This window comes from Pristis pectinata, chromosome 14 (genome assembly GCF_009764475.1).
Source record: "Pristis pectinata isolate sPriPec2 chromosome 14, sPriPec2.1.pri, whole genome shotgun sequence".
NCBI lineage: Eukaryota > Metazoa > Chordata > Chondrichthyes > Rhinopristiformes > Pristidae > Pristis > Pristis pectinata.
In genome coordinates, this window is record NC_067418.1 from 15,316,833 (window position 1) to 15,331,477 (window position 14,645).

General features: G+C 35.1%; 1 protein-coding gene across 1 annotated transcript in view; it reads left to right on the top strand.

The window, feature by feature from the left end:
• LOC127577736 (vesicular glutamate transporter 2) overlaps positions 1-14,645 on the top strand; it is a 40,673-nt gene that overhangs the window by 6,679 nt on the left and 19,349 nt on the right. Inside the window, exons 4-7 of the mRNA XM_052029245.1 lie at positions 9,081-9,195; positions 9,804-9,891; positions 9,999-10,085; positions 13,755-13,897. Of these exons, the coding sequence (XP_051885205.1) occupies positions 9,081-9,195; positions 9,804-9,891; positions 9,999-10,085; positions 13,755-13,897 (433 nt within the window). The remainder of the gene's footprint in view (positions 1-9,080; positions 9,196-9,803; positions 9,892-9,998; positions 10,086-13,754; positions 13,898-14,645) is intronic.

Sequence of the window (14,645 nt, forward strand, 5' to 3'; positions counted from 1 at the left end):
TATTATAGGACAATTGTATTAATTACATGGAATATAATTACTAATTGATGGTCAGTAGCTGGCTGTAATCTAATTTTAATGTTTTAAGTGACAGCAAAAACCAAAAAGCACAATTGACTTAGTCATTAATGTCACCTGAATTCTGGAATAACATTTTTATTTGAAAATCAATCTTGTGTTTCCTTTTGTTTTTTCTCCTTAAAAACATAGTGGGCAGGTTTTGTTTTTGCTTCATTTGATTTTCAGGGTGGATATTCCAGTGTGCATACTCCACTAGTTGATGAATGATGAGATCCAAACTTTAGATATTGATAAAATGTGTATAATCTCTGAAAATAACAACCCTATAAATTGGCTACCATGCACAATGCATGAGAAAATTGAAGACAGTAGCAAAAATGTGTTGCCTGTTAATGAGTCATTTGAAAATGTAACTGAGTCTAATTTCTCCTTTAACAGTTTCATGAAATGAAACTTCAGTGGGATGTGTATTAAAAACACATCATTCTGTTCAAATAGTTAAAAAGCCAACATGCTGATATAAATGATTTTTTAAAAATCTTCAGTTCAACACTTTCAGAAGAAATGCATTTTAACTATAAAGGTTTGGTTAAAAAAAAATCCCATGTGCCGACCCACTTCCATCCCAGGTGGTTTAATTAGATGAAAACCAGGCCCCCTTAGTTACTGTAAAATGAGAGCATCACAATTACATTCATCTATTTGGTAAAACTAGAATATTTATGAAATAAAACTAACAAGCTCATACACCAACCATCCTTCTTCACCGTTCGTGGGGCAGTAAAATTAGTAAACAACTTAATGGTTTTGATTCAGAAGAAATAATTTTTGTAAACATAAACAAAATTTACTGGGAAAAACATTTTTAAAAATACATGTTAATGTAGATAACAATTGGCTAAGATTTTCCTACAATGAGCATGTAGAAAAGGTAGGGTAAATGACAAATATTTAATTGATTTTCCTTTATTATTAACTTCATGAAGTCACCTTTATAAGTAACTACTAATACTTATGGTGGACTGGAAGCATATTTTTACAAGTAGTCGTACTGTTGGTGCACAGTTGCTCTGAGGAAATAGGTAGTGCAATTATATCAATTAAGTATCATAGTGGTTAAGTTAATAGACTAATATACAGAGGCCTGAATTGTTCATCCAGAGACCAAGGTAGCTGGTGAATTTAAATTCAACTATACAAATAGATATGGAATCAAAAGCTAATATCAGTACAGGTAACCATCAAATTACAGTAATGTTTTGTTTGCCAGGTATATATGCATCTAGACTTCTCATGCATCTGGCAATATAAATAAGAATATCAAGCAATAAGATGTTTTGTTTTTTTTAATGAAAATAAGCTCAAACAGTGAATTTTATGCAAAATAAGTGTGAAAAGACATTTTTAGTTTATTTACATTTATACAGGAGGGCAGTGCAGTTGTAGGCTGATTAGCAGCAACATCCCCTTTGAAGCTTTGGCACTTCATGTGATGGTGAGTACAGTCATTCATTTGATTTGCTTTTGCTGTATTTTGCACTAACACGTTGAGCCTTAAAACATAGAAACTTTTTGCTTTATTTTACATTAATAGGTTCAGCCTTAAAGCCTAGAATTACTGTATAAAGAATTGTTAAAAGCTATGCAGATGACATACAGTTTGGCAATCTATTTATTTATGCCTGGAATGCTTGTATGTGTTGTACTGTATTTTTTTAAGCAATTCTCATGTAACTGGCACATTCATGCAACTGGCAACTGTCCCCCACCCCCACCCCATTCCCCATGGATGCCAGATGACTGAGAGTACACTGCACAATGTTGTTGAAAATTTAAGAAAAACACTGAAGATGTTGGAAATCTGCAATAAAAACAGAAAATGCTGGAAATCTTCTGGAGTAAATGTTTCAGGCCAAAGAATTGGTTTTGATGAATGTCTCTGACCTGAAACATTAACTCTGGTTCTCTTGCCAAGATGCTGTCTGACCTATGGAGTGTTTCTGGCATTTTCTGTTTTTCTTCAAACTACTATGAAACTCCAGACCTACCAATGTTGTTGACCCTTAAGTACCCTCTGAATGGCCAGGCAAACCATTCAGTTCATCAGTAACTAGAAATGAACAATAAATGCTGGTCTAGCCAATAACATCCATGTTCCGTAAAACAATAAATAAAAAATAAATAAATAGGTGATTTAAAAAAAAGCTTTAAAAAATGCTTTTACCAATTTCATTTTGGAAACTTCAAGTCTTGTGTTAAGAAACAACAAAGCACTGAAATTAGATCCATCAATAAATATGAATGTGTATTATACTTACGTTGATGCATTAAACCATTTAGGATATATTTGCCATCACCATTATAGCAGTAGGAAGAAATTTCAGATAACATTGAATAGTTATTATCCCACCATTTAATTTCAGGCATTGTGTACCTTTCCAAGTCTTCCCTGCCAAATACACCCAGTTACAAACACGTGAAGGAGACATTTATACTCTAATAAGTGTGTGTAGATGCACATACAAAGCAAATGCTTGCATTTATAAGTAGTTTTAAGTAATTAATGTAAAATTAATTTCTAAGTGGCTGAGCTACATTTTAAATATTAGAAACATATTTTAGTTTACTTCTTTATTTTGATCCTGCAGTTCTATCCAGAAGGCAGTCAAAAGCTCTTCATAAATGTTGTCAATTTCTATGTTATTTTCTTCCCAACTGAGAGGTTTTCTTTTCTTATCCATCTCTGTTTTGCTGACCATAAAATTAAGTTATTGATGTAAACATTAAGTTCGCATTCTCATATAATTATTTCTCCTAACATCTCTGGTAAATTTATTTTGATTATTGCTGAAGCCTGTCTTAGCCCAAGGATAACCAATCTAAGTATTTCCAGCCAACTTGATAAAATTAACTTTAGAAATCATTAACTTCAGAATATTTTTGTTGACAAATTATGAAACAATAGCTGAGACAATTTTGAGACAGGAAAGGAGACATGCATGTTGGATGGAAAATGTTGTTTTGAAGGAAATAATTCTTTTCTGTGTCGTTGATCACAATATTACCAAGGTGCCATAATAAATCAGCCATTGAAGCGAACATGGGAATTGGTCTATTAAAAAATGTGTATTATCAAACTGTAGAGAAAGTCATGTTTTAAAAGGAAAACCAAGGTTACATATCTACCCAGGGGAAATGTAGCCATATTGTGTGTCTCATTGTATGACTATTGCTTGGAGACATTTAGCACATCTGGGTTTAGTTTAATACTATAAAACATCTATGTCAAATGTAACTGTTTACAATTACTGCAGACGTTATTTAAGTTTTTTGGTGTATCATGGCCCAGAACCTGGTTTCTAACTCTGTGTTAACATTTATACTGTAAGGAAACAATAGTACATTAATATATTTTATTATATCCTTGCTTACTAAGGTCATTTAGTATTTAATACCTCAACTTTTGACATCCTGTTCACTTATACTATTAGCCTACAATTCTTGATATCTGTTCCATGTTTATCCTTTCTTCTTTCCTGTGCTTTTAGGTATTTATCACTAAGTAGGAATTTGTCTGACTATCTGCTTCACATCTTCTTTTAAACAGCTCCAGATTTAAATTAAATCTGCACCAACTTCCATCTTTGAATCATTCTCTCATAGACAACTATGAGAAATTCCTTAGATCATTTCTTCCAACTTAATATCATCAGAATCAGTACACATTTAATGTCATTCAGAAGGAGAATGAGGATAGGATGAAAACGAACTGAATTAGTTCAATCTATATTTATTTTATCAGAAACTTTAATAAAATGAACAGTTATGTATATGTACCAAAACATTAAATCATAGAGATGTTGACTTTTCCTCAGTTCTGAATTTGACTAATCCCTTTCCATTCTATAATGTGCAATCAATCTTCATCCACTTTTAACATGTACTGAACAACCCTCAAACAGGGAAAAACTCTTTCTGTTAATACTCTTTATTTTGGATGAAGATGATTGGAACAAATGTAGAGTATTACTGTTTTCTATTGCATTGTTCAATTGCTTAATCCTTTTTGGATAATATAATGACGAAAGAAATCTTTTCGGACCAAAGAAGTGTTTTGTAATTGTGAGAACAAATCTTGTGTAGTCCGGCAACATCATATCAATTCCTGGGGTATTATAATTTTCAAACATCATTTATCAGTTTCACTGTTTTATGTAGCGATATAGTATGGAATGGTCCTAAGATTGGATTCCTGTTATGCCATGTATTTTCTTACATGTGGGCAGTATTGCAATGAAAAGTGAGAGGTCTAAGGTACTATCATTAAAGAGATACATTGGAAAAGCAATGATTTATGGCTTTCTTACACAGGGTACAGAGAATCTGTTGATTGATTCCCTTTATAAAATGTAATGAAATTACGTGCCAGATCCAAAAATTACATTAGTGCCTGTTTCTATATTATGTTGTTTTATATTTATCTGTGTTTTATACAGATTTCTTAATGCTTGCCCTACTTAAAGGTTTAAAAGTGCTCAGTATAATTAAAGTACTATGAACTGTGAAATATGAACTTTCCGAATTGTATAATTAAGAACATTATGGTACATTGTTCTAGATTATTGTACATTGAACATTGTACAATTAAGAACAAATTCACATGCAATTTCAATTTAGTAAAATATCGACATGTATTCAAATTATTTTATCAAATAATTTCTGTGTACTTTACTCAGAAGTGAGTATCATTTGAACAAATTGGGTGTTAAATGAATATGCTGAATAGATGTATTATACAAAGTACTGGTTATGGAAAACCAAGCAATTCAAATGAGTTTTACCAAAGCATCCTTCCCTCTCCTCATACCTTTACTTTGTTATCACCCCCAGAATCGATGTCCATCTTTCTTGAACTCTAGATTTGAGTCTCTTAAGTGGGTTCCTGCTTCAGAATAAATAGTTCTAATCAAAGTCACAAATCAAAGTGGCTGTGACGAAAGTAAACTATTCCTTGTTTTCTCTCCTCAACCAGTCTGTAACCTTCAATTTAGACACCTTACCAATGCCTCTTCACCTTCATTAAGTTGGGCAAACTTGTATAGTTCTATTCTTGTTGAACAAGTCAACAGAATTACCAGCAATGGCTTTTCTTCCTGGTCCTCTTTGGTCCCCTTGGTGTCACTTTTTCTCCCAATCCAAGTGGATATCCTTTTTCTCATCTGCATACTTCCCATTGGCAATATCATCTGAAAATGCAGTATCTGTCTTTGTCTGTCTGCTGATAACACCCAACTCAAAATCATCACTATTTCTCTCAATCCCTCCATTCTTCCTGACTTTCCATGTGTCAAACATCCAGTGCTGGATGAGCAAAAATTCCCATCAATATTGGGAAGATCAAGCTGAAGTTTTGTCCTGTAGCCATCAACTTTTGGAGACTGAAACAGACATCACAGCCTCAGTATCATGTTAGATCTTGAAATTCTTCACATATTCATACCATTGCCAGGACTAGTGATTTCTACCATGACATAACTCGACATAACTCATCTACTGTCAAACCCACAACTTTGTCTTTGTTATCTCTAGATCCGACGACTCCAATTTACACCTGGCTGGACTCCCAAGTTCTCTTCTCTGTAAAACAAGGTCATCCAAAACCCTGCTAACCATGTTTTAACTTGCACCCTCCAGTTCATTCTTTTGCTTGCTGAATCCATTTACAGTCCAGACATCTGCAGTAACCTTCACCGCTGTTGAGACTCTGCTTCTATTTTCGAGGAAGAGAGTTCCAAAGACTCATGATTCTCTGAGAGAGAGAGAGAGAGAAGATAAAATCTCTTATTTCTGGTTCAATCTCAAAAAAATGTTCATCTTGGAACGTTTTACTCTGTTAGAGGAACAATATAAATTCAAGTTTTTGTTATGTGTCAGAATGATCTTTGCAATCTAGTGAGTGAGTAAGCATTTCCAGAGCTGACTAGAAGGACAGTATAACTCTGCTCCATCTCTTGGATTCGCTTTCAAACAAGAGCCGATCTCAAACCACAGTTGTTCTACAATGAGTTATAGATATAGCAATGAAGCTATAATTCAATTGTGATTGGTTTAAAAGCTCCTCAATTTGAAGAAATATGGGACATTAGGTATAAACTGTCATTCATAGTAAGGTTGGTGACCTTGGGGCCGTGGGTTACAATTGCAGAGACAATAATATCCTGGCATGTAGTTGCAAATAATACAATGCGACGAAAGTGTGTAACAATCTGCCCAGATTGAACTGTCTTTCCTGTATAGTGGTGTTGAATTACCAGTGCACCTTGACACGGCCCTAGGTGATGTCAACCATTCAACAATGCGTCCAGGAGATCTCCGTGTTAACGTACCTTTACTTTTATTTAGTGCACAATTCATGTTTGTATATAATGTGATTTATCGTTTTAAAATAATATTTACACATTGTTATTTTAAGTTAAGTCTTCCGTGATAAATGATCTTACCATTCTGGTATCTCAGTGATATTACATAGGATCAGTTTGGACGGTTCTGTTTTCTAGCATGCAATTTTACTAAGTCCCGTTGGGGTTGAAATGTATTTGCAAACCATCGAGATGCCGCCACAATGGTCTTGTTCCTTTTCTTGTTCCTTGCCGCAGAGTCGAGGCTCGGGGTAACGCACAGTCCCATATCATCAATGAATCTAAGCCGTATTTGTATTCATTAAATATTTAGGCACTGGTGTGAAGATTTACAATGCATTGACTACTGCAAAGTATTTGCATATTTATTGGAAATTTCAAAACATCATCAGTCACTGAGATTGGACTGTGTATTTATGAAATACAATGCAACATATGCTTACAGGATATATATTGATGCGTTGTAAAAGAGGTTGAATTAAAGATATTCATACTGAGTATTAGGATCTATACTGCAGTTTTGGTTTCTCTAGTATTCTCGTTTGACGTGGCTGTCTGGACTTAAGAGAGAAGAAAGAAATGGTTATCATTTCCCGTGGATACAATGGTCTGCGTTCCGTTGCGTTATTTATCCTTTACTCGGAAGTCGGTTGTTGTAATTTAGCGAAGGAGACTATCTTGGGAGCCGTTTATCCAACTTAAAGCACAAAGGAACCGAAGCTCTTTCTGTGCTCATTCGTTCATCTTATCCGCTTTCTTTCTCTCTGCCTTCATGTTCACAGTGCGGCTGGTCTCAAGGGTACCAATAGTAGGAGCGTAATACTTGCGGGGGCAGTCTTGGCAGGTTAACACGCTTGTAATTTATCCCGAAGGACTTGTCCTCTCTGCGGTATTCGTTGGCTTGATGTGGGCAGCAGCAGTACCGGGCAGTGATCGAACTTGAATTGCTTAAACTCCTATTTTAATTAAAAATGCCTGCTTAGTATCCAGATAATACGGCCATATTAAATGCATAACCGTTAACATTGAAATAAAACATGCGCCTCTTGACTAAATTTCATAGCATTTAGTCCAAACCTTAAATAAGAAATGCAGCGTGAGATTTGCCACAAGGCATTCAGCAACCTGTCTGTTCAATCTCTCTCGCCACATCAAATTTGGCTTTTTCTTCCTCAGACAAGAAGGGCTGACCTAACGATTCAACGCAATTTTGGCCGCAAATAGTTCCCATGGTTATACATATTCCTTCCAGAAAAAAATGAATATTGTAATTCATGTAGTTTATCCAGAAGCAATGCGGAATATACTTTGATACTGGAATTGTATCTTGGTGTTGAGGATCTTCTGGTCTGGCATGTTTTAGAATTCACTGTTGAGTCGCAGTGCTAATTGTACAAATAAAGCCTTCATCAAGTGTAATTTTCGTTTTGCACATTAACTGCCGATTAGCAGGAATTAGAGTCGCTTGCTAAACGAGTTACGATAGGCCAGTAACTAGAGACCCTGTAAAGTTCGCCTTTTATTGATTCCATACATAAGGTCCGTAAGCTTTTGGTTTCGTCCGGATTCTGCATTTTCAGTTGTGAGGAAAAAAATCCTGTTGCACAGATTAAACACAAGTTTTTGTAGCCTGCACTTGGGGGTTTTAATATGGTCATACCATATGTTGCAAAGTCAGTCAATTTATATGCATGTTGATGAAATTATTTTTACAATTCAAATAGTGCATTCCGAGATTTTATTTCTGTCGGGGTGGAATAAAGCAGTCGCCGACAAGCTCAGCTGATCCGAATGGTTGGGTTAAACCAGGATGAGCTAGGCGCAGAACTGGGAGGGTTTGATGTTTTCAGAGACACTGCTTTAATTGATTGTAGGCTCACCGTAGTGATCCGACCATTGAGTACAATTGTAACCTAAATCGTCCACCAGTCCTAACAAAACACTCAAACGGAATTAATAAAACCAAGCCAATCAAATGCAATGCGTATTTGCTGTTACTGTAGTGTTCATTATTATGATGGTATTATTCATTGTTATGACCGATATTGTGATAGATACTGGTTACTGTGATATGTATTAATGGAACAGTAATCCAGGTATTGATGTGAGTATCAGTGTAAGGATTATTTACTCGATTTTCGCCATTAATGTCGTAGTGTTAAAATTGCGGTGAAAGAAAGGGATAATACACTGATAAGAGGATTTGATAATCGAGGTTAAATTCCTTGGCATAATTACGTTACTTTTCTAAGAGTATGTCAATCGCGTGGGTGGTTGAAACAGTCTAAGACGTTACGTTGTAAAATAAATTGTAAAAACTGGAACAAAAGAATCATCTCTTTCACGGAAAGAGTTTTGAGGCAAGGTTTAAAGGGTTTGTTCGTATCACACCGATTGCTGAGGAAATTTGGTACCAGGATTTTAAGGTTTTCCCCAAATTAATATTTGGAAATCACAGTCAAATTTTGAATATTAACCGAGAAAAAGACCCAATGCATCTATTAAAATCCAAATAATTACTGGGAATATTTATTGTGAAAGAAATTAGACTCAACCGAGGGACATAACCCGAGACACCAACATTAAAAAAGAGACCTAATGAGAATATGTATGATGAGATTTCTTCGGCTCTTTTTCCAGAGTATTTGGCGCTGCCATCTTCCTCACCTCCTCCCTAAATATGCTCATCCCATCTGCAGCTAAAGTCCACTATGGTTTCGTGATATTCGTCAGGATTCTGCAGGGCTTGGTGGAGGTATGTTCGACCCTCTTGGGATGACAAAGAAACGGCGATTCATTCACAAAAGCCCACAAGGACCTTGTAACCCGCTGTAGATAGCTCCAAAATACCTCTTTTGTCATAAAGCTTACACTTCATCCATTACCGTTTTAAAACGGATGTAAGTTTCGCTCCCCAAATGGTTTTCCATTTTTGCAATGTGGTGACTGACCACATTTCAATTCAAGTTAATCTTTGTTAATTTTATTAAACATGTACAGCAATTCCACCCTATTAAGTTTAACTTTGAATTGGAATCATTGCATATTACAATTGTTATGTTTCTTAATTGATCATCTGTAGTCTTAATTTCATATATTTGAATTCCTACCAAGATTCAATTGGTTGTTATGGTCTTTATGTAGGAATCTGTGTATTCACATGCTTATTTTTTACATCGAAAAGGAAATATAAATATTATATCCAGACTGCAAGAAATGTTCTCAGCTCTGGAAATAATCCAGTACTAATTTCGCCATTGTGTCTGCATCAATAGTAAAATATAGTGTCTGTATTGATTTTTTTAAAAACGTAGATGCTAATTAACACTTTCCTGAACAGCTTGGTATGATATGTGTTTGCAGGGAGTCACATACCCAGCCTGTCATGGCATATGGAGTAAATGGGCACCACCACTGGAGAGAAGCAGACTTGCAACCACCTCATTTTGTGGTAATTAGCATTTTGTTTGCCCTGTAAATTTTTTTTTAATGTTGTTGAATTTCATCCTTTCAATGAGATCTTAATTTTGGATTGATTTCATACTGATCTTGTTGCAGGTTCTTATGCTGGAGCTGTTATTGCTATGCCTTTAGCTGGGATTCTTGTGCAATACATTGGATGGCCTTCTGTGTTTTATGTGTATGGTAAGTTCTTTATTGTAGTCCTGCACTATTCCTTGAATGCATATTGTCCAATAAGTACAAGTTTAAAGCACGTTTGTTTTATTTTTATTAAAAGAGCAGATTGATTTACTTTTGTATATTTATTAATGTCTGGATTTGTAATATCAATACACACATTTCTGGGGTAAAAAGTGCTGATAACTTACAAAATAATGTAAGTCATTACAAAGTTCCCATGCCATTTAAAAATCTAGGAAGCTATTTAAAAAAATAATGGTTCTATTTTAATTCTTGTCAGTGAGATAAAAATGTTAAAGGCGTAATAGATCTTTTTCTTTCTAACTGGAAGCATAGAGAGTGAAAGGAAGGATATTATGTCAAATGTTTATAAACCTCTGGTCAGATTTTAGCTTGAGGACTTTGACAGAAATTCATCTTGCATAAATCATTCTGGCTTTCTATTATACGCTTCATCTAATGTTCAGTTCTATTGAAATTAAAAACTGAGTATTAAATGAGGAATAGGGCAGACAACCAAAATGATACTGTTTATATTGTGCTGCTGTTTAAGTCAATTTTCCACCCTAAGTTTGCAGTCCTAGTCACCATACAAACAAAAAATGAACTGTTGCAGGAACTCAGAGGCTCAGATAGTGTCTGCGGAGGGAAACGGGCAGTCAAGACCCTTCATCTGAGTTCTTCCAGCATCTCCTTTCTCTGCTCCAGGTTCCAGCATCTGCAGTCTCTTGTGTCTCCACTGTACTTTATGAATTATGTCGAAACCTTAGAGATGGGGCAAAAAGTCTTTCCAGATCAATGGAGATCTGTACTTACTTGGAGAAGCTTGAACAAGAGGAGATTTAATAAAGGTGCTAAAATTATAAGGGGATTTTTTGAATGACACATGGGAAAATTATTTCTGCTATTGGGCAGTGACCAGAGAGCACAGATTTAGGATCATTATGGAAAGAATCAGAGAGGTGGTGAAGTGAGGTGATGTTTTTTAATACAACAGGTTCTTGTGACTAAGAATGCACTGCCTGAAATGGTGAGGATGGCCACAGATTCAAAAGATAACTTTCATAATGGAAGTAGCAGCACTGTTGTGCAGCTAGTAGAATTGCTACCTCACAGTGTCAATGAATCAAGTTCAGTCCTGACTTCTTGTGCTGACTGTGTGCAGTTTGTACGCTCTCCCTCTGACTATGTGGGTTTCCTCTGAGTGCTCTGGTTTCCTCCCACATCCCAAAGACATGCGGGTCTCTGTGTAAATGGGCCAATGTAAATTGCCCTAGTCTGTAGGTAAGTGGGAGAATCTGGGGAGAGTTGATGGGAATGTGCAGAGAATAAAATGGTTTTAATGTAATTGTGTGCTTAATGATTTGCGTGAACTCTGTGCTATATGGCTCTATGACTATTTTTTTCTCAATATGTATAACTAGAGTTTCACAGGGTAAGAGTTGGGGAGAGGGACTGGTTGGAAAGCTGTTTCAAAGAAGTGGCACAGACATACAGTAATGGGCCAAATGATTTTTTCTGCACTGTAAAGTTCTGAGGCATTTTTTGGTAAATATAGTATTAAATTTATTTTTTTAAACTCGACGGGAAGTTCAATCTTTCTTCATAAAATTGCTGATAAGAAAAACTATTAAAGTATTATTGTCATGGAATGTTGCAGATTTAAAATAAAATTAAATGATATTGCATTACTTTTAATATATGTTGGCAGTTGGTGAAGTTCCTTCCAAGAATGTGTATCTGGAATGCTTCTCTGAGATGTTGCAAATGTTGGTTAGGCATTCCCTAATGCACTTCATTTGTTAAAAAACAGTTCTGATGACTGCTTATGGATTCAAGAGCAACATCTGAATGGTACAGAACAACAAAATTAGACTTGGATCATGCTTGATCCAGTCCTTACCTCGAGTACACCACTCTACAACATTCCCAAGATTGCACATACCTTTTGCACAGTGCTGCTCTTTTGCCTTCAAGGTCTTGCTATCACGGCCATCCTGCAAACTGCAACCAGGCCTCAGTTGGTGACTCTGAGGGCCAACCCCCAACCACCCTGATGGTTTTTGACAAGGCCTGTTCAGTTGTTTCTAAAATGACTCTGGCAATGAGATTCATAGAAACACTGTTATATTTAAGTATTTTAAAGACACAAAATAGAAAAAAATAAACATAATTAATATAAATTAAAAACAATAACATCAAATTCAAAATCTTAGCTGGTGTGAAGCTGAGAGTCTGACCACTCAGCTCAGGATGATCTGGAACTGTCTCTGGTTCATTGATGGCAGGAACTTCACCAACCACCAATATATATTAAAGATAATGCAATAATATTTAATCTTAAAGGAAAATCTACAACATTTCATGACAATAATACCCTATTTTTTTAACCAATGATATTATGAAGAAAGATTGAACTTCCCATCAAGTTTAAAAATAAATGTAATGCTCTGTTTACCAAACAGTGCCTCAGAACCTTACAGCACAGAGGAAATCATTAGGCCCATTATGCCTATGTTAGTTCTTTGAAAGAGCTTTCCAAGCAGTCCCTCTCCCCAACCCTTTCCCTGTGAAATTTTATTTTTATTCTTTTCAATATGTGTAACTAGAGTCATACAGCACAGAGACAGCCTCTAGTATATTCCGTAATTTCACTCTGCACTGCGCAGGCACGGAGATATGGAACACACCAACCTACAGGGAATATCTGTTCTCTTCCAAGCTACTGGCAAAAGGAGAGTACCTCATAGAATTACGTTGTTATTAAACATAACTTTAAAAAGGGGTATTTAATTCCAAATAAGGATAATTTTAGATGGAATAAGTGATAGTTCAGTGACAGCTATATGATACGCTAATAGGTTCAACTTCATAAAAAGACAAGAAACTGTAAATTGGAAAGTAAGAATATACAACTGTAGCTAAGCACATAAAGCTGAGGTACTAAAGTCTTCCAAAGTATTGGTTAACAATAATTGACCAATTGCATATTATAGCCCATTTGAAAAGTTACAGACTAATTATAAGGGAAAATGAAATTTATTCCTTTGAAATATATAATCTTAGATAGGAAACCCAGTAATGAGATTGGTGAAAAATTTTAGCTATCTCTTGGTCAAATCATAATTTCTCACACTGGTATCTACTAAAAATATTTAATACAAAAATAATATCCTAAATAAGCTAATGACAGAAAAATTCTGAGGAACAGGTGAAAGTGCATGGCAGTTCTGTCACCCATGTCAGTTTTTCAGGCAAGAAACTTCATCAGGATCTTGGCTCTGTTCTCACAAATGTTTTCACTTGACATTGTCAGTATTCTGAATATTTGCCCTCCTACTAATTCGACATGAATGAAGATTAAATCTACCCTCAAAATGTTAAACTCGTGTACCCCATACATAAATCATTTGCCTGGCAATGGAGATCTAACGTGTTCTTTTTTTTCAAACTTCTAGCATTCTTATGCATTTGTTTTCTTTTTTAAAATATGCTGATTAATAATTGAATATGTTTTAATAATTGTTTTTATAATATGTTTTTAAAATTAATAACATGTTAAATAATTAGTAATTGCTCTGTTGTAGAACAATAGAATTTTGTATTACAGAAACCAGCAACTGATCCTGCTTTTTTTTTCATATGCTGCTTCCTTCAATGTTCTTGGACAAGGGTCTTTTGGAATCTTCTGGTATATGTTTTGGATCCTGGTATCCTATGAAAGTCCTGCAGCACATCCAACTATCACGGATGAGGAGCGCACCTACATTGAAGAGAGCATTGGTGAAAGTGCCAACCTAATTGGAGGAATAGATGTACGGTCATTTCCATCTGTACTTTATTTTAGATGTGTTTCAGTTAACTAAAGGCAAATATAGCTCTATGTGATATTATTTAAGCACATTCCTGGAGCTCTTTTCATACATAACAGCATTTATTGAGCTTTGTATATGGGTATTTTATGTCTATTTTGCATTTTTTAGATTAAACATATGGAGAAATTTATCTCTACTGTTTAATTGTGGGCACAGGGCTCTGGATTTGCATACTAAAATATACATGCAGGGGTCTGTTCTAATATATGTGCACCGTGTTTCTTTGCATAACTGCCTATTCATGCTCTTAACATGCACAAAAATTCTGTGTACGCTTTCTTTGCTCACACGGTTTAACATGCATACTGATGTGAAGACATACCTTAAGATGTGCTTGAGTTCTGTCCATACATATGATAACACAAACATTGAGCTTTATATTTGCATATATAAAAATCCACAGAATTTTATTATTCCATTGGTAAATATATGTCCTGAGTTCTGCTCATAATTCAACAAATATTCCACCTGTTGGCAATGCACTTATCATTTGTCGTTCAATTTTTTAAGAAGAATAAAATCTTGCTTTTCTGGCTGCCCTTTTCAAAGTTTAGAAACATAAAACTGGTGCAATAGATTTCTTGGACATTTTTTATTAACATATACATAATATAGATTGATAGATGTTCCTTTTTAAGAAAATGATGCCTGTTGATTTGCTCAAAGTGTATTCACGTTCAGGATAAGA